General features: G+C 38.5%; 1 protein-coding gene across 1 annotated transcript in view; it reads left to right on the forward strand.

Moving 5' to 3' along the window:
• dpp10 (dipeptidyl-peptidase 10 (non-functional)) overlaps positions 1 to 21564 on the forward strand; it is a 310034-nt gene that overhangs the window by 253483 nt on the left and 34987 nt on the right. Inside the window, exon 6 of the mRNA XM_085375032.1 lies at positions 17608 to 17660. Coding sequence (XP_085231158.1) covers positions 17608 to 17660 — 53 coding nt within the window. The remainder of the gene's footprint in view (positions 1 to 17607; positions 17661 to 21564) is intronic.

Below are 21564 nucleotides of genomic sequence, written 5' to 3' on the forward strand. Positions count from 1 at the left end.
TGGCACATTAGTATATGTGAGGGGGCGAACTCCTCAAGATGGGTGGTGACCATGGTGGCCATTTAGAAGTTGGCCATCTTGATACAACTTTTGTTTTTTCAATAGGAAGAGGGCCATGTGACACATCAAACCTATTGGTAATGTCACAAGAAAAACATTGGTGTGCTTGGTTTCAACGTAACTTTATTCTTTCATGAGTTATTTACAAGTTTCTGACCACTTATAAAATGTGTTCAATGTGCTGCCCATTGTGTTGGATTGTCAATGCAACCCTCTTATCCCACTCTTCACACACTGATAGCAACACCACAGGAGAAATGCCAGCACAGGCATCCAGTATCCGTAGTTTCAGGTGCTGCACATCTCGTATCTTCACACCATAGACAATTGCCTTCAGATGACCCCAAAGATAAAAGTCTAAGGGGGTCAGTCTTGGGGGCCATTCAACTGGCCCACAGCGACCAATCCACTTTCCAGGAAACTGTTCATCTAGGAATGCTCGGACCTGGCACCCATAATGTGGTGGTGCACCATCTTGCTGGAAAAACTCAGGGAACGTGCCAGCTTCAGTGCATAAAGAGGGAAACACATCATCATGTAGCAATTTCAAATATCCAGGTTTCCATTGATGAGGTTTCCATTGATGAAGAATGGACCCACTATCGTTGTACCCCATATACCACACCAAACCATCACTTTTGTTGTCCCAACAGTCTTGGAGGGATCCATCCAGTGTAGGTTAGTGTCAGACCAATAGCGGTGGTTTGGTTTGTTAACTTCACCATTCACATTAAAGTTTGCCTCATCACTGAACAAAATCTTCTGCGTGAACTGAGGGTCCTGTTCCAATTTCTGTTTTTCCCATTCTGCAAATTCTGTGCGCCGATCTGGGTCATCCTCGTTGAGATGCTGCAGTAGCTGGAGTTTGTAAGGGTGCCATCTGTGAGTAGCTAATATCCGCCGAAGGGATGTTCGACTAATGCCACTGCGACATGCGGCGAGTGCTACGCTGTGGGCTCTTGCTGAATGATGCTAGGACAGCCACTGATGTTTCTTCATTAGTGACAGTTTTCTTGCGTCCACATTTTGGCAAATCAAACACTGAACCAGTTTCACGAAACTTAGCAAGCAGTTTGCTAACTGTAGCATGGGAGATGGGTGGTCTCGTAGGGTGTCTTGCATTGAAATCTGCTGGAATGACCCGGTTACTGCGTTCACCAGATATCAACACAATTTTGATCCGCTCCTCAGGTGTTAACCTCTTCGACATGTCAATGGCTGTGAACAAAGAGAAACTTGTAAATAACTCATGAAAGAATAAAGTTACGTTGAAACCAAGCACACCATTGTTTTTCTTGTGACATTACCAATAGGTTTGATGTGTCACATGGCCCTCTTCCTATTGAAAAAACAAAAGTTGTATCCAGGATGGCCGACTTCTAAATGACCACCATGGTCACCACCCATCTTGAGGAGTTTGCCCCCTCACATATACTAATGTGCCACAAACAGGACTTTAATATCACCAACCATTCCCATTTTATTACGGTGTATCCATATAAATGGCCCACCCTGTACATGGAGGAAAAGTCTTACCTTTTGTGCAAAAAGTGAGAGAACTGAAGTGGACATAGTTCCTGCTGTATAGATTTATGATACACTGTTTGTGCGTCTCATCTATTGAGGAAAAAAAAAAAACTAACTCAACATGACACCTTTGTGATGAAGGGCAATAAAAGCTGCTTTTCCAGGAGAAGTAAATTGCTTCTCTAATGGGTTCATCTCTGGTGCATTGAATGAAATAAAACATTCATCACGTTTCTTGGCCAATTTTGCATCTTGGTAGAAATGTGTCAGTCAAATTCACCCTCACCCCACTGTCCCCACCCCAATCCATTCTAATCATTTGCTTTGGATTGCATTTTGCTTTTGAAGTATTTTAACAACATATATATAGAAATAACAGTATGTGACCTCAGTCACAGCTGCAACATTGTGTGCTTGTCTTTTTTACCTATCCTAAGCAAAGATATAGGCAATAAAAAGAGGTTTTATTTGTCTATATAGGTTTATCTTTTTGCTGCAGAGTCAAATCCACATTATATGTTTAAAATTACAGTACTGAGTCTGACTATAGCTACATTCCTACCTAAGATGAAGGCTCAGGCTCAGCTGATGGAGTCAGAGAATTACGTGGACTAAAAGGCAAACAGACTTAGTCGGGCTGTTGGGCCTCAGGCAGCCTGAGCAGCGTAGATCCGTCACGAGGAGAGACAGAGACAGAAAGTAGATTTCCCCATTTGTGCCCGTGACTTGTGTTGTTACATCATTTGCTTGTTTTTATCACATCAAATCAGCTGCATTCTTTATTAAAACCAGGTCTGATATTTCAGCAGTATGCAGGTCAGGCAGATGAAACAAAGGTAAAAGACCTTGGAGACCGCAGCAGGTCTCCAAGGTTTGATAAGGTGTTGCATGCATAGAATAAAAAATGCTAAATGAATACATACCTGAATGTGGCTTATGCTGCATATCTTTTTGAGCATTTAATCCATTTGAAAAAACGAATCTTTAACAACTGATTGGTTCAATCAGTCGTCTGTGTAAAGTATTTCTGGAGTACTGTTTTTAGCCTCAAACAAATACAAATTTAGTGTTCTGCTGAGTATTACATGTGGATGAGTTTCAAGAATCAGTTTTCTGAGCACTGAATTTTTTTATAATGTGTCATGTTTTATGGGGAATTGAAAAGCATATCTGTAGTTTCTAAAATTTGGTTCATGTCTTTGAACTTGGAATGAATTATTTTTTTTAGACCTGGGGGTAGCATAAAAATGTTCACAGTACCACATTAACATCCATGAAGAACTAGTATTGCAAAAAGTACTACACACTACATATAAAATCATTATTGTTTAAGCTGATATTATAATTGGTTTTTTTTTTTTTCATTTCTTTTATCTTATTAGTTGTTTCTTATTTTCAAATCCAGAATTTATAGAGGAACACTATCACTCATGTCAAGTCTTGGTTTTTGCCTCTTGGTAAATGTAAAGTCCAGTGTGCTCCATTTAGGTCTCTGCCAACACCTGTGAGAAACAGCTGGAGTTAATCAGATAGCTGATATTTTTATGAAGGATCAATGTTCAAAGTGACAGTTTCAGATTGACTGTAATTTGACACATTACTGTTCTATAAATACTGATTAGCTCCACTTTAAGGACAAAAACTCACCTTAAATCCGCATGTGTGGAAATCACAAAGACCACATGTATTCATAGACTAAGTACCCTGATTACTTGGATTGGTCATGGGTTTTGGCAGGTTTAACATCACAGCATAATGCATTATGTGATTTTCCCTTCAGTATTGTGAAAGTTGTACAGAAATGGTTTGAAAAGACAACATAAGAGCCCTCAGACACCACTGTGAGTATGTGAGCAGGGACTGGAACTTAGCCAGTGCTTCCACATTAACTCCAGTGTGTTTGTTCATGGTAATGAAAAGCCATGTGGCTCATTAATATTGTCTAACAGCAGGACAGCAGAGGATTTCTACAGCAGCCACTCACTGGTTTTAGTCTTTTTTTATGTGGAGTTTAATAGCAAAAATCCTGATTCTTTAACCACCCATAGGTGTCAGTGAGGTTTTCTGTCAGACTTGCAACCTGTTGCATCATCCTAGTGCATCATGGGATACACTAAAACTCCCTCGAAATATAACAAATATTAATCCTGAAATGTGAAATGTAACCAAAAAAGCATAACAGCAAAGAAAACCAATCTTTCTCTGTACACTTCTTTTAAATTAAACTTCTAAACAGGTATAAGTAAGTACAGCTTACCGACTTTATCGATTACACAGGTGGTGATCAGCAGTATTCACAGTGTTTCAGCACATCCTGTGTGGATGCAGTAAAATTTCACTTATGCCCAAGGCTTAGCCAGAGATACTAATGAAGGTGAGGAATGTGCTGAACTGTTATTCCATTAAAACAATTCAAATGATGAACACCCAGAGGTCGACATTTTATTTTAACAGATCTTCCCAGGGAATTAGATCATTACAATTATAAGCACACTATAATAAGCAGAGGCCATTGCCTTAATTTGTTACAATATGAAGATACTATATAGCTCCTCAACAAAGTAACACTTGATATAATTTGATACAGTGGAACTAAAACCATGGAAAACTATGCTGTCAGGCATGTTATTAAAGAACTGCAGAGGTATCTCAGATCAAGAAATAGGATGCAGTATGTGAAGGATGCTTACAAGAAGCAGTCTGTGCACTGATTTGATAGTTTACGGTTGATTTTTAGATAGTTACTGTGCCAGGATAGACACCGGATATAAATGATCAAAAACTTGAGTGATTACACATGAAGCAGTGGTATTAATGTGTCCCATTATATGTTGGAATGAATTAGCTTAATAGGCATTTGAATAAAACCCAATTATATTTGCAATTATACTATTTGTAAGTGATAGATGTCTTGGATGACATCTGGAAATCATTTCCTTTAATTTTTTTACAGTAATAATTTAATATAAACTAATTTTCAGTCCCAAATTAATAAGAAACATAATGCTCCTTTTCTTCAAACAGATTTGGATAATATCTTCAAATAATAGTAATTAGTATCAATAAAGATTGATTGTGGTATTGATTAAATATTGAAAAAGTAAAAGCACAAAAATACCTCTTCCTTAAAATAAATTCTAAATTAAGGTGTTGCATATAGTGTTATCTGGCAGGTTGGCAGGTAACACCTTCTCTTCATGGTTCAAAACTCTTGGTATTGTTAGCTGACGATAACTTACTCATTTTACAAAACGAGTAAATGATTTTTTAGAATGAGCAGCTCACAGTTATTAAAATGCAGTGAATTCCATCATTGACTATAACACTTTATCATGCAGTCTGTTTTTAACATTAACATTCCTTTCTCTGTTACACCTCCCTCCAGCACTCTGTTTCCATTAAAAAATACAAATATGACAGTTTTGTTTTGCATTTCATATGCTCTTGTAAACACATATTGCAATCAGTTAAATATTTTAACATCCAAATTTGAATCTCTTGTCAGTCACATGACACAATAGAGGTTTTCCAATACGCACATGCAAGATTTTTGTTATGTTTTGCACAATTTAGTAAACTGACTAAAGTCAGTTTTGTATCCTATCGAAATCGTTCAAAATTATTTATTTTAAATGTTTTTTTCCCCTAATTTTTATGAGCTTGCTGTAATCCCATGCTTTGATCTATGGACTATACTGTGAAGTCTGTGCTTGCAGTTAATCGTAACCTCTAATGAACGATGAAAAGAATAACAAAGAGACTTGGATCTGCACTAAAATAAGCAAACCGGTCTCCTGCTAATCATGCACTTTGATCCAGTGCTGCCTTTGAACTAATAAGTTGTTTTATAGAGTGCAGCCTTTGTAGTTGCTGTTCATAAGCTACAGCGGTTTTAGGTGGTTATGTGGATCTGATGTGAATGGAGGAGTTTCCTGCTACAAGGTCCAGGAGAAAGCTCGTGTAGCCTCACCTGTCTGTGGGATTACATACTGTTATCTACCTACATCTGTATCTGGGAGTGATTAAGCTTGAGAAAAGCTCATAATCTCTAGGTTTATGTTTGTCACTGCTCACAACTGGCTGGTGTTTTCTTAGCCTTGCAGACACCGTGTAATGTTTGAAATCTTTGCTGCCTATAGTGCTATTTTACTCTATTTGTATGCCATCGCTATATATAAGCTGTTGATTTAAGTATGTGTGTGTATCTGCATTCAAATATAGTGGGAGAGAGAGATCTCCTTCTCCTAACATTCATATATTCTGTTCTTTTTCCACTGAAGTAGAGGGAACATGAAAAAATACATAATTAGGTTTAAGCTATAAAGACACAGAAGTGCGTGGGTTTGAAGTTGACAGATTTTTCACAGATTCTGAGTGACAGCCTCTACTGATTGCATGTCAAGGCATAACTGGATTGAAAGCTTACATTTGTTCTGCATTTTTCCAGCCATACCAATGCAACACTTCAAGCTTGTTTCTGTCTGTCACTGGAAAAGTTCAAAAGCCATTTACCTTCTGAGCAGTCTTTTAAGAAATCAACAATTTTGCATTTTCATAGCTGATCAGTTTATATTCCAGTGTCCCAGTTTGAGGAAGAATTGCTAATAAAGGATCAAATAATCTAAGTGGGAAATGGCAGTGGGGAGTCACAGATGTAATGCTGAAAACAAAGAGGGAAAATGAGAGAGAAGCTATCTGTGCTGTCTCTGTTGAGCCCACCTGGCATTTCAAGGAAAAACAAACCACAAATATGTGAAAAGCAGAAAACAAATATCGTCCTGATGCACAGTTTTACGGTGGAAAACAGCACCTGTGTCCCAAAGCAACATCTCTGCATTCAGTTTAATAAATTTCAAATGAGTGTGAACGGTGGCTGCTGCACTGAATGGCGATACCCACTATTATATAGGCTATCAGCATTTCTCCAATAATGCCAGCAAAATAAAAGTACCCCTTTGGGATTTTGTTGTTAAAGCAAAACACCTGCATTCCTGTGTCCTTAAATGCCTCTTGTTTGGTGTACTGCAACCATAACGGATGAATATAGCAATATTCTGAGACATGTAAACAAAGGGATTTTCACAGAAAATAAACAAGCATCAAGCTACATAGGCTTATGTAGCTTAGGTGATGTGAGATAGAATTTGTCTGCGAGATTATCCGAAGCTGATATCTATCCTTTTGATATGTGTGATTGCAGTATCCAATTGCAAACAATGTTACAAATCAATAGGGAGGACATTCTCTAAATCCAGATCTTTATATTTTTATGACATGCCTGTGGCTTAACTTATCAGACTGTTTAACTCCTCTCTGGAGGGGAGAGGGAGGGGAAACAGGAGGACAAAGGAGGGGGGAACAACTAAGCTGTAGTGCCTCTTCACCTCACTGTACAATACCTTGTGCAATACTTTTTGTAAATAGTCAACAGTGCAATAGACTCAATACTTGAAATGTGCAATTCACTTGTATTTTTATTTTTTATTCCTATTTATTCTATTTATCCCCTTCATATATTTTATTTATATTGTCTCTGTATTTATATATATGTGTGTGTGTGTGTGTGTGTGTGTGTGTGTGTGTGTGTGTATATATATATATATATATATATATATAATATTCTGTAACTCTGTAACTTCTGTCGGTGCTGTGCTTTTTTGGAAATCGAATTTCCCAGAGGAACCCACCCGAGGGATTAATAAAGTTCTATCTAATCTGATCTAATCTTATTGATTTGTATCATCTGGATTTATGGATTTAAAAAAGCTGAGTATCATCTGCATAACAACGAAAATGTATGCAGTGTTTTAAGTAAAGGTTTGGTCCTGGCACATAATCCTGTGGAACTCCACAAGCGCAACCTTGGACTGTGGGAGGAAGCCGGAGTACCCGGGGAGAACCCACGCAAACACAGGGAGAATGTGCAAACTCCTCAGCGAGATGGTGAAGTCAAACTCAGGACCGTGTTGCTGTGAGGCAACAGTGGTAACCACAACGCCCCTTCAGTGTATCACATTTCCTTTAATACCAACAGTGTCTTCAGGTTTCTGTATTAAAATATTATAATCAATAGTATTGAATACTGCTCTGAGGCCTAGCAGGAGACACACAGATATGAGTCCACTGTCAGAGGCCATAAGAAGATAATTTGTACCCTTAACTGCTGCTGTTTCTGTGCTACGATGCACTCTTCAAATAAACCATCCCTCTGCAGATGAATAACCTGCAGTTTCACAACTACTCTTACCGGGATTTGTAAGTTTTGACCACATCAAAACTGAAGTAATAGAAGGCTACGCTATTTGCAGTGTAAAATTATATTCTTTAAATATAACCCTATCAAGGATCTAAACTAAAGAAAAACTAAAAATCCTCAAGCTGTGAACAGGCTCTTGGTGTGCCTTGTGTATTCTATCTAAATGTGCTTGTGATAATGGCAAGCAAAAATATAAACAAAGACAAACAAAAATATAAGTTTCAAAGCCCACCTCTTTATAGTCCCTAGAGCTAAAATTACCATAGCTGCCACATAGTGACAGGAGAGTAGGATGTCAGCTTCACATATCCTGTAATGTAAAGCTTTGTTATTCTTTGGTTGCCTTTTGGTAGACATGTTTTCCCTTCTCACAGAGCCATCCAGGGAGCTGCTTCCACTACACTATTGATTTTTATAAGTGGACTGATGCCCAGCAGGGGAGGGGAAGGCTCAGATGCACTTCTTCTGTGGTGACATCCATGAAAGTTTTGTTAAATGTCTGTAGATAGTTTTTTCTTCTTTTTGTCTCACTCAAAAGAGATTTTTTTTTGTCATACAACAGACAAAACATATACATATACATACATATATACTAGGGGTGCAACGATATTCGTATCGATATTGAACCGTTCGATACAGTGCTTTCGGTTCGGTACGCATATGTATCGAACAATACAATTTTTTTCAATTTTTTTTTTTCAATTTTTTTTTTTTTTTTTTTTTTTTTTTTGTGTCCCGTTTGGATCTATAGCCATCAGAATTGTTGTCTTGAGGCCAAGAAAGATGCCAAGAGGATTTATTTTAAGTGGATCATCATATTGGTCCATTTGATTGACCTTTATTATAATTATGAATTTATTTTATTTTCAGTTGCAAACGGGACAGACATGACTGTGGGATAGGACAGGGGGAAAGAATGAAAGAAAGAGGGGGAGAGAAAGAAAGAAAACCAAAGGGGAGAAAAAAAAGAACAATACAAAATTTGTAATTTATTTTATCAACTTTCCTTCTGACGATGCTGTCTGTGTTGAGCGCTCAGTGAATCTGCATTTGACTACTCCGCCTAGGCTCGAGAGTGCAGCCTAGGCGGAGTAGTCGAACGCAGATTCACTGAGCGCTCAACACAGACAGGATGGTCAGAAGGAAGAGCGCAGGGCAAGCTAGCGAGACAGAAGTGGACCTCCCCACCCTCATTCAGATCTGGCGTTTGGAATTATTTTGGTTTTCATGTGACGTATGACCCTGAAGGTAAGCGAGTCATGGACTAAAGTAAAACAGTATGTTGGATGTGCCATGCAATGCTCAATTACATGGGTGGGAGCTAGTGTGTTAGCGCAGTTAGCTCATTAACGTGTTGGCCGTCTAGCCCCTCTGTATAGGGTAGCTCGTTAACGGAGATTTGCCGTGTTGTGGCGTTAAGGTTATTTCAACGAGATTAACCTGAAAGCACTAGTGGGAACACAACGAATATGACTGCACATTTACACCGACATCATCCTAGTGCAAAGACAAAAACAAGCATGCATGCTACAAACTTTAGCCGAGTCATTTAGACAGCTGTTAGCACAGGATTCTCCTTATGGAGACCTGATATGTTTAATATGCTGCTGAGAATATAGCCCAGAAGAAACGGATAGTATAGCTTTTATTTTGGAAAGAGACATTTCTCTGTAATAAACTCTCTTTTCCAAAGATGAGTGATTCCTCAATCAGATACAGGGCTCGCAATATCGCTAGCCCGACGTCCCGGGGCTATCTCTCCCCTGCCTGTCGGGCTATTGTAGGAAGGAAAAATATATGTCAATGCTTTTGCATTCTTTCAGAAATGTAGCTGGGTAATTATGTCATTGGGTGAGCCACTGTCAATATGTGACATATTGAAATCGTGTTTGAATTTGCGCTTGTTTTTTTGCTTTCACTTTGCAATCGCGCGAACTGTGTATAGAGAGCGACAGCACTGATCTGTGAGTGATGATAATTTGTGCACCAATTCCTCTGACATCGTCTTATTAATTGTTAGCTTACTATGCAAACATGACAAGTGAAATCTCCCGCAGCTTAAACATGTGAGAGGTTGATCGCGCAGAGAATCGCTGAGCTTATGTGAGTGCGGCAGGATATATATTTCACTACGATGACCTGGATGATTGAGAACCTTCACAGACAGATATATATTTTAGTTCTGCTGAGCCAAATAAGACAGGTCAGGGTGAAGAAGTGACAGCCAAAGAAAAGCTTACCACAAAACGGAGAAGTTATGACAAATCAGACTATAAGGCAAAAAGAAAGTGCAGCTTTATGGTTTCATGGACAAAAGAATTTCTGTGGCTGCAATATGACGAGCTAAAAAACAACACGCACAAGGGTTAGGGTTAAATTTAAAAACTGTACTTTTGTGTTAAAATATATATTTATAATTTTAATAAATGACAAATTAAAAAGGCATGAACATTTTTTTTTGTATCGAAAAAATATCGAACCGTGACACCAAAGTATCGAACCGAACCGAACCGTGAATTTTGTGTATCGTTGCACCCCTAATATATACGTACATATAAAACGCACTGTTTTTGTCCGCTAGAGTGAGATTTTCACGGCATATTCTGCACTACATCTCTGTGCGTTCATCATTTGTTTGAAGCCAGCTCACCTCCTGCAACCACTTTTCCGAGAATACGCGCTTCTTTTGCGGTTCAGACTCCTTCTGACATTTGTTTGGAGGTGGAGGAACACCAAAGTAATTGCTTAAAGGAGCTTGCTTCTTCGACATTTTTAAGCCTTCTAAACTAATGTCTGTCCTCCTCCAGAAAATCTTATGTACGCAAACGCACGTTGCAACTTCTTATCTGGTGTGCGTCTTTTATCTTGACAGCGAATGCGCACCTTCGGACCATTTATATGCACCCCTGCTTATAATATATGCATTTTTTAAACAGGTTCATAAAGTAAAAACATAATTTCACTGGGAGGGGTTATGTTTAATGGGAATTCAAACTCCCAGTTAGATTTAACTGAAACGCTTGTTTTTCTTCCATCCTTCACTTTTATTTATTTATTTTTTGACAAAACATTTATTTCCCACAAGCCTAAAAAAGGTCAGTTACTTGACAGACAGAGACCAGCCAAATGTCCTTGAGTGTGTAAAAAGGATTATAACTATATACTGTCCTGACTGCAGGCACCTTCTCTCTTGTTTCTGTTTACAGTCACATTCTGTTTTGCATGTTTAATTTTTATTAGTCATATTAGTACTAATATGGTCATAGAATGACATGCACATTAATAAGAACTTTTTTTGTCCTTTTTTTTTAAGTTACATTATTTATAATGCTTTAATTTAGTAAAATGCACTAGCCAACGGGAAAGATGTGGAAGATACTAATTTATCTCTTAATATAAAACCCATGAGCATAATTGTTTTAAAAGATACTTCTAAAAGAGACTAAATTAAAAACTGAGCTGTGAAACAGTGACTTTGGCTTTCACAGGGTTTTTGCTGCTATTCATGAAAAATGCAGTTGATTAAAAGTTAAATTTCTATGGTACTTATGCGGACAATATTTTTCAGGTTAGGCTATATTCAGAGTTCCAGTTGCAAATGAGGTGGAAGGTTCACGTTTCACTGAATTTTTTTATTTACTTATTTATTGAGTAATTCTTTTGTAACTGAAAATTTCATATACATTCAGTCGTTGATTTAAAAAATGTGAGCAGATATTTTTATTGTTTGTAATCTTCTGCTAAGTTTTTTTACACTGCTAGAATCCCAGCTACTGGAACACAGAACACACCAAGAATACCTGATCAATCAACTTTTGTCGAAACTGATTTCCACGTCTCCTTTATTGCAGAATAGTAATATGTAAATATTTAATATGTAAATGCTCTAATGTTCAGGCACAACAATAGTAATGAACTTCAGTACATGGGTGCACTCAAAGTTAAAACAATTAATTCAATTTAACATGTTTGTTTCATCACTTTGTAAATTTTAGGACACCATTTTTTGCAGTATTAGCTTATTGTCTTCTTTTCAAAAGTTTTTAATTTTACTGATATATCTTTATGTTATTTAATGGTTTTTATCATGATTTTAACCCTAACCCTAATAAAGTATGATGTGAGTAAGCTGACAGCTGGCTACACCATATAAAGACAAGGGGAGATAAGAAAAAGCAAACTGTGATGTGCATGTCAACTCAGCATTTGTGAACAACTCTGATTTGTTAATACTGAAAAAATGGACCTACAGTATACCTCCCACAGCTCTTTTTATAAGTGGGTAATATAGGAAACAGTAGACTAATTATATTGGAATTCATAAAATGTACCAACTTTATATTACAATTCTGAAATTACTAATGTTGCATCATATTTTGGGACTTGTAAGCAATGATTGTGAAGAATCTATGTTAAAAGCATGAACTTTACATCTGAGGCACAGTTTGAGCAAAAAAATATGAATACTGTAAAAAAGCCTTTGGAGTTGGGCCCTTAATTAAATTAATTCAGCTGGCATCCATTCTGTCGTTTTGAGTGGTAAATGTTTTCTCTTTGAAGTTGATTTAGAGAAAGAGGTTTTTAAGACCATTAACTGATTCATATTATAGACATATATTAAGATTGCAGTTCTGCATCTAGAACTAAGACACAGTTTAAATTTCCAACACGTTTTTTTTATTAAAAATACCCCACTAATACCCTCTTAATCATGTGTTACATACATTTTATCATCTCATTACCTTTTCATATCTAATACCTTTTATCACATTTTCAGTTTGCAGCTTAAGATTAATTACGCTGACACCTGTGATCTGTAGTGTTTTGCTTTATCAGCCAAAAAAAGTTAATTACAGATAACAACTGACCTTAAGATTTTTGTTGTTTTTTTAGCTATAGTTACAAAAACTGAAATCACTAGATAATTAAACTTTGGAAGAGGGTACTTTAATCCTTTTAGACAAGAATCCTTGTTGTGATGTTGTCAAAGGTGTTTTTTTTTAAACATCCAGCTTGCATCCGTACGTTCGGTTCTTGACATTAAATTCTTCTTCACAGCATTGAGTGCTGAAAATGTCACAACCTTTTGTTTTATTACGAAGTCGGCAACAAAGGTCACCATACCCATGTGTGCTCTACACCTAAAATTAATGGCATATCACTGAAAAGTTCATTTGGGGCTTGTAAAGACTGTTTCATGTCAAAAAAAAAAAAGAAAAAAAAGAGGAATTTTCAGCCTGTCAGGGTTTGAGAAATGTGTATAGTGCACTATGAAGAATCAGGTTTTACTTCCATGCACAGTTCTCCGCTATACTGAAAGATATTTGTAATAAAGCCTGTAAATTTATATTGAACACACTCAACCTCAGTGTTAGCCACAATACATTCAGTATGCACTGAGAAGCTACACTCTGCATAAAGTCGATATAAGTCACTTGGACCTTGGTGAATCTTCTTTTCTCTAACCAGTAATTGACTCTCTTGATGAACAGGAATCTCTATTATTGATGTTCCAACTTATTGTTATTGGTTGTGCTTTAGGCATCATAACCAAAGCTTTATTGCAGTCTTTCAAAATGTCTTTTGACTTCCATGATTGTAAGAAACATCTGCTTTGTTTCCTCAAGTGCTCTTATAAAAATATAGTGATGTTTTCTTCAGGGATTAGACTTAATCCTCATTAGTAAGTGAACCTATTATTATGCCATTTCATATTTAAGGGAAAGCCGACATACCGTTATAAAAAAAGGCTTAAACCTGCAATAACTTGTCATCTCAGTGCAACAGACATAAACTCTGGTAGATAAAGACCCATTAAGTTTTATGTATTAAGCACAAGGTCAAAAACGCATTCTCTCTCCTTTCCCTCCTGTTTTTGGACTTGATTGAAACATCCTCATGGTTTGTTCTTTAAAAGTAAATACATATATGCATGTGAAACAAAAAGTATGGGCTTTGTCATTTCTAATTTTTTACATATAAAAATATAATAAAATTTATCTGGTCTCAGCAGATCTTAAAATTAGATAATTACAACCTCATATGTTCAACAACAAATAGCATGTTTTGTCAATTATTTCCCCAAAAAGTTAGATACATAAGCAGCGTGTGAAAAAGTAAATAAATCCTTAGTGCGGCAATAAAAATTAAGGGGGTAAGTGGCAGGTCATGAGCAAGTGACCACGTCTATAATAACAGAAATTTTGGCAGTTTGTTGGTCAGGGGCATCCAGGTGTTTGTGGACTGATGGACGATCTGAAGTTCATCGTTCTACAATGAGAAAAATTTGTCACACATGGAAAACATTCTAGATAGTATCTAATCATGAACTTCTGGAACAATGTGCTTTTGGCATATAATACCAGGACATAAATATTTAGCAATAATGAACAAAAATACGCAGTTTTTTGTATTTCCCAAACACCTGATGCTGCACCTGTCAAGCATGGTGGTGGGGTGCATAAATGAATGCCAACAAACCTCAATGAAATGCAGAAATACTAAAGAGTCAACCAAAACTCCTCCACAATGATGTGGCAGAGTGAAAGTAAAGTCATACAGGAAACAATTACCAATCATTGTTCATGTTACTTACTCACACGGAGTGTACTTGTACTCAAGGGTTGTTGTTCTTCTCTGGTTAGAATTTGAAAAATTAGAACCTTGTAAACACAAAATTATTTTTTTATTATTATTTCCCAAATGCATAAAACCTTAGAATTAAAAAAGGACAAACTGTAACAATTGTAGACTAAAATGAACGCGACAACTCGAAAGTCTTTTTTTAATTATACACAGATATTTGCACCACATAGTTGTTAAACAACCATGAACCACATTACACAAAATGAACTCTGTTACGTATTGAAGAGTTTTTATTGTAAATGATTTAAAGATGTTGTTATGTCTGCACGACATCTACCTTTGGGCTGTTATAAGCTTTTTGGACAAATAAACTATATTATTCAATATTTTAAGAGAATGTGATCACAGCATGCGGTAAATACACAAATCCATATCAATGACAGTCGCATAACTCATGTCTGAAATAAATGAACTAGCATGCCTGCCTCACTGTAATTCTTAATGTGAAGTCTGCACATTTTCACATACCTTCTCTAACAAATTCAATTGTAGCTTCTTAAAACAGGAACATTATATTTCATCCATAATTACCACACACTGTACAAAGCAATTTAAACTCTGAGCTACAGCAGTGATTGCCTCTTTGTTGTGTTCTATATGCGTAAATCTCAGTTTATATTAAAAGGATAAAGAAGCTATTTTTGTCTGCTTACTCATTCAAAAGGAATCGCCGCAGCAGGTAGCTCTGCATGTTTGATTTGGCAGATTTCTTTACATTGGATAACCTTCCTGACGCAGCCCCAAAGGGATCTGTGTCTCTTCCTAGGATTGAAGCGGGCAGTTATATTGCTGGGATATGTTAAATAAATATATATCTGGATTTGTCCATATAGTAATACATTTTTGGATGGAGGATATGTTTCATAACATCTATGAGAAGCTCTGTATCTGTGAGAAAACAATGTTTACCAAGTAATACAAGCTGAGGAAGTCAAGTTATGTTCCTGTCACAGGGTACCGGGGAGAAAACGTGCCAGGAGGCATAAGGTATTTAAAAAAAAAAAAAGATTAAATTGGTTAGTCTCTTCTTGGCTTGCACAGCCTGAAGGAATGGGTCAAAGTAAATCTTGGACAACACCTTCCACGATGAGTCTTCGTAGCCTCTGGCTCATCCCCATGAGTCTGACCGGGGACAAATCAAAGATCTCATTTGTGCCACTGGAGTGTAGAGTATGTCTTGCAATAACATCCACAAACAATTTCTAAGGGCAAGTCTCTCCTTTTCTTCACTTGGACGATTTGTATGTAAGAATTCTAAAAGATTTTAGACATTTTTAAGCAGCACGGTGGCACGGTGGTTAGCACTGTTGCCGCACAGCAAGAAGGTCCTGAGTTCAATTCCACCATCAGGCCGGGGTCTTTCTGTGTGGAGTTTGCATGTTCTCCCCGTGTTTGCGTGGGTTCCCTCCGGGTACTCTGGCTTCCTCCCACCGTTCAAAGACATGCAACTTGTGGGGTTATAGGTTAATTGGATAATCCAAATTGCCACTAGGTGTGAATGTGCGAGTGCAAATGGTTGTCTGTCACTGTGTGTTGGCCCTGCGACAGACTGGCGACCTGTCCAGGGTGTACCCCGCCTCTTGCCCTATGACAGCTGGGATAGGCTCCAGCGCCCCCCGCGACCCTGAAAAGGATGAGCGGAAGCGAATGGATGGATGGACATTTTTAAGCATATCTTAATATAAGTTTAGTGGTATACAGTTAGCTGAAATGTAGTCTATCAACCTTGTCACTGAGTTTGTCTGCATTATTGCTAGTAGTTGGATTTTGCCTGGATTCTTTTTAAGCCCTCACATAGTGCAAATGTCACAGATGTTGTGAAATGTGCTTGTGTCATCTTCATTTCTACTCAGTTGCTGTACAGCATACAACAGGGAGCACAAGCATTTGTCAGAGTCATCAGAGTTAGATCAACTTCCCTTCCAGCTTGGGAGATCACTCATGTTGACTTGTCATGGCTATTTTAGTGAGAGCCCCCATCTGGGGCTCTGCAGAATTCATAACCTTTATGCAGATTTCATGTCATTAAACTCTGTTTTTCCTCCTTTTTCCCCTTTTAGTTTTCTCACTTAGTTTTCAGACTGTTGTTTCAGATAAGGCTCTTTGATGCCTGAGGATAAAGTAATAATACTGGATCATGCTGAAGATCGATTGCTCTATCTATTTTCAATGTTATGAAAAAGTCATAAAGTTTGGGGATGAAACTGGTTCACCTGTAAATAGATTTGTACTTGTTTTTGTATTTGTTTGTAGAGAAAGAAATAATAAGGCTGTAAAAAATATTGTTTTACAGCCTTGAAACAGTGGACCATAAGATTTCAAGCATATATCACTGACCATTTGGAAGGTTTTGTTGTCTTCATGTCCTTTTATAGGTAAATCTAAACTTTAATATAGTGGGAAAGGAAAAAATAGACTTCTATCCATCAATCCATCCACTCAGCCATCCATTCCAATCAAGGAAAATGACAATACTAACTACCTTTGGTGAAACAATTGTACTCATTTTGATGAGTGGAATAACATTATGTCTCGGCTTACATCAATTCCCAGTCAACTGCAGCTCTGAGCTGCACTAATATTTACATTAGTACAGAATGTCATGTCAGAGTTGGCGCTTGTAAAATTCCTCTGCTTCTTTGTATCAGAGCTGAATACTTGAGTGTCTTTTTCCTGATGGAATGCAAAAATCTGGGCTGTTTCTGTCCCCGATCACTAGCCACGGTCAGAGGTCTATTATCATGTCAAGCACAGCTTCTCCAGAGGGGGTAGGCGGGTGGTGGTTCAGACAGTTTACATGCACCCCTCTGTCATTTTGAATGCCTCTCCCTCGCTCCTTTCCATCTCTGTCTCTCCCGAGTTTTGAGCACATAGGCACTCGGCGATGATGGGTTTCTCAGATGGAATTAAAATGTCTCGTCCCACAGCTGTCACCCATGCAAATTGCATTGTCTACAGATTCTATCACAGAGAACAGCCAGCAATCTGTTTTCTTTGATGCCTTTCTTCTTTTCATTTTTATTTTGTCCTGATGTCATTATCGTGACACTTCTGCTTCTCTCGTTAACGCTTCAGTCATATTTTAATCTTTCTTCCATTCTCTCTTTATTTCACTGCAGGTTTATCGCCACTCCTACATGGCCTCCTACAGCATCTACAATATTCACACTCGGTAAGTGTTCCTCAGCGGTTACTGAGGGGCAACCTTTTTGGTAGTAACACCTGTCATTAGTGGAAAAATATCCATGACTCACAGGGGTTGACAAATTTGTAGAACACAGGAATTTTTATATAAGCTATGTACAATGAATAGAGTACTGTGGGATCAATTTACATGCTGTGACACGCTTGAAACAAACTGTATGTCTGTTAATTGGATTGTTTGTCTTGTTCCAGATGTTAGCTGACTGAGATTAATAAACAAGCAGACCCAAGCTGCATTCTAAGGGCCCCACATGTTCAGGGAAACCTGCCTGCCTAGAGTTTCCTCTTGTGCTATACTGGAGTTTATTTGCATGATTCGAAATCATCTTTGTTTATCTTATACTGGGCCATAGTGCAGGCCCAAAGTTCATCCAGTGGGGAGAGGGGTACACCAGAGAGCCACTTGTGAGACATCACACACAGTGGCGCATCTGGTGGAATCGCAATAATTGAGTTCATGCAATCAGCTCAGGCGAAGCTGAAACACAATGGAGTCATCTCCAATGCATTTCGGGGGTTACAGTTGTTTTAGCTACTCCAACAGGGTATACACAATATTAGACAGGTGCTTTCAGCATCGTGGCTGTCAGGGTATTGTTCACCTAGAATACATTTATTTTGTTGAATAATTAGCTGAGCAGAAATTCAAATCCACTGGATAATGGAAAGGCGTAAGCTGCCATTGCCAGTGTCCTCACTGCATAAGCTTTCCTTCCATGTGCTATCAGCCTGTTGTGGGATGAAGAAAATATGAAGAAGGATAGAAACAGGTCATGAGCAGAAGCATACCACATCATCTCTCACATATGGTGGAGGTGATGTTATGTTGTGTGGCTGTAAGTAAGCAAGGAACTGCATCACTGGTGTTTATTGATGATGTGAGTGCTGATAGAGGAGCTGAATGAATTCTGAAGTGCATGTGGCTGTACTCTCTACCCAGACTCAGCCTAATGTTGCAAACCTGCACAGAACTTCACAGTGCAAGTAGATACTACTACTACTACTACTACTACTACTACTACTACTACTAATACTACTATTACTACCTGTTTAGATGTACAATTTAATGTTAATAATTAGTATGATTATCATTGATTTGAACTAATCCTAAATTGCAAAATGATCTTTGTTATATTTTTACACTAAAACAAAAGACAGATTTTATGGGTGTGTATGTATTTAGAGCAAAGGGGTAAACCACCTTTATGGTTTATACATTTCTGCAATGTAAAATTACACACAAGTGCAAAAAGTACAAGAACTGTATCAATTGCAGTCAAATAGAGGAAACAACACATCCAATGGAAAGTAGTAAGTTGACTACCTCAAGTACAGACTGGGAATATTTTTTGTATATCCCCAGAACTCTCACTAGCTTGTGCAGAGTATTGAAACTTTACCATTCTAAATTTTATGTTCAGTCAAAATAAAGTTTGAAGATCAGCCTGCAGTCTGTGGCATCCCGCTGCTTTCAGACTGATTTTCCAAACATTCTGCACAAAGTCTCAATCCAAAGTAACAGTCCAGGACATGCTCAAATGACTTCCTGCCAGTTTCATAAGTCACAGTCATGAGCGGGATTCTGACTACTAATCAGAGAGAGATTAAAACTTTATACAGCTGATTGGATTATCCTTTTCAAACACGAGTGTTATTTTAGAAAGCTGTGCCATTTTGGGGCATTGCTCTGGCATTTCCTTTTAATCTCTGTCATGTCTGTGCTGATATCAGACAAATGGGTCTATGGCCAACTTGGGCTTATTTCAAAGTGCATGCCATTGTCAGCTAAAGCAAGAAACAAACTGATACAAAGCATGTGCTATATAAACATTGAATAAATAAAATGGGGGGTGCTCCCCTAAAAACTGTTTTTGCACATTTGTTTTCCTTTTTTAACCTCTGACTTTAGATGTATTGGCCCACTGCTGCCATTTGATAAGGTCACAATTGTTGCACCTGTAACTCAACCAATGGCTAAAGTAGAGAGGCAACCTTGATTAAAATGCACTGTTGCGCATCATTTCTGTTGCATGAAATTTGACTAGAGGTGGGCAGAGTTGACGCTCAGATGCTTTAGAAAAGGTTTAGCAGCATCGGTCCTTACCATCTCACTGACATAAGGCTGTTTTTCACTCTCCAGTTTTTAATATAATTCCATTTGGTTTTTCAAAATTATTACAGAAGGGCGATCGTGGCTCAAGAGTTGGGAGTTCGCCTTGTAATCGGAAGGTTGCCGGTTCGAGCCCCGGCTTGGACAGTCTCGGTCATTGTGTCCTTGGGAAAGACACTTCACCCGTTGCCTACTGGTGGTGGTCAGAGGGCCCGGTGGCGCCAGTGTCCGGCAGCCTCGCCTCTGTCAGTGCGCCCCAGGGTGGCTGTGGCTACAATGTAGCTTGCCGTGAATGTGTGTGTGAATAGGTGGATGACTGGTTGTGTAAAGCGCTTTGGGGTCCTTAGGGACTAGAAAAGCGCTATACAAATACAGACCATTTACAGACATCTCTTGTCTTCGACACATGACTGAAAGGCTTTTCCACCCATTCTAACAGGTGATAAGCCTTAACATAATCTGCCAGAGACAACAACCTACTGGCAATTTACAGTGGGGCAAAAAAGTATTTAGTCAGCCACCGATTGTGCAAGTTCCCCCACTTAAAATGATGACAGAGGTCAGTAATTTGCACCAGAGGTACACTTCAACTGTGAGAGACAGAATGTGAAAAAAAAATCAATAAATTCACATGGTAGGATTTGTAAAGGATTTGTAAAAATAAGTATTTGGTCACCTCAAACAAGGAAAATCTCTGGCTCTCACAGACCTGTAACGTCTTCTGTAAGAAGCTTTTCTGTCCCCCACTCGTTACCTGTATGAATGGCACCTGTTTGAACTCATCATCTGTATAAAAGACACCTGTCCACAGCCTCAAACAGTCAGACTCCAAACTCCGCCATGGCCAAGACCAAAGAGCTTTCGAAGGACACCAGGAAAAGTATTGTAGCCCTGCACCAGACTGGGAAGAGTGAATCTACAATAGGCAAGCAGCTTGGTGTGAAAAAATCAACTGTGGGAGCAATCATCAGAAAATGGAAGACATAGAAGACCACTGATAATCTCCCTCGATCTGGGGCTCCACGCAAGATCTCATCCCGTGGGGTCAAAATGATCATGAGAACAGTGAGCAAAGATCCCAGAACCACACGGGGGGACCTGGTGAATGACCTGCAGAGAGCTGGGACCAAAGTAACAAAGGTCACCATCAGTAACACACTACAACGGCAGGGAATCAAATCCCGCAGTGCCAGACGTGTTCCGCTGCTGAAGCCAGTGCATGTCCAGGCCCGTCTGAAGTTTGCCAGAGAGCACATGGATGATACAGCAGAGGATTGGGAGAATGTCATGTGGTCAGATGAAACCAAAGTAGAACTTTTTGGTATAAACTCAACTCGTCGTGTTTGGAGGAAGAAGAATACTGAGTTGCATCCCAAGAACACCATACCTACTGTGAAGCATGGGGCTGGAAACATCATGCTATGGGGCTGTTTTTCTGCCAAGGGGACAGGACGACTGATCCGTGTTAAGGACAGAATGAATGGGGCCATGTATCGTGAGATTTTGAGCCAAAACCTCCTTCCATCAGTGAGAACTTTGAAGATGAGACGAGGCTGGGTCTTCCAACATGACAATGATCCAAAACACACCGCCCGGGCAACAAAGGAGTGGCTCCGTAAGAAGCATTTGAAAGTCCTGGAGTGGCCTAGCCAGTCTCCAGACCTCAACCCCATAGAAAATCTGTGGCGGGAGTTGAAAGTCCGTGTTGCTCGGCGACAGCCCCAAAACATCACTGCTCTCGAGAAGATCTGCATGGAGGAAT

Source organism: Diplotaxodon limnothrissa, linkage group LG16, assembly GCF_057381915.1.
Source record: "Diplotaxodon limnothrissa isolate DT_005_m linkage group LG16, D_limnothrissa_male_GT1.1, whole genome shotgun sequence".
Lineage (NCBI taxonomy): Eukaryota > Metazoa > Chordata > Actinopteri > Cichliformes > Cichlidae > Diplotaxodon > Diplotaxodon limnothrissa.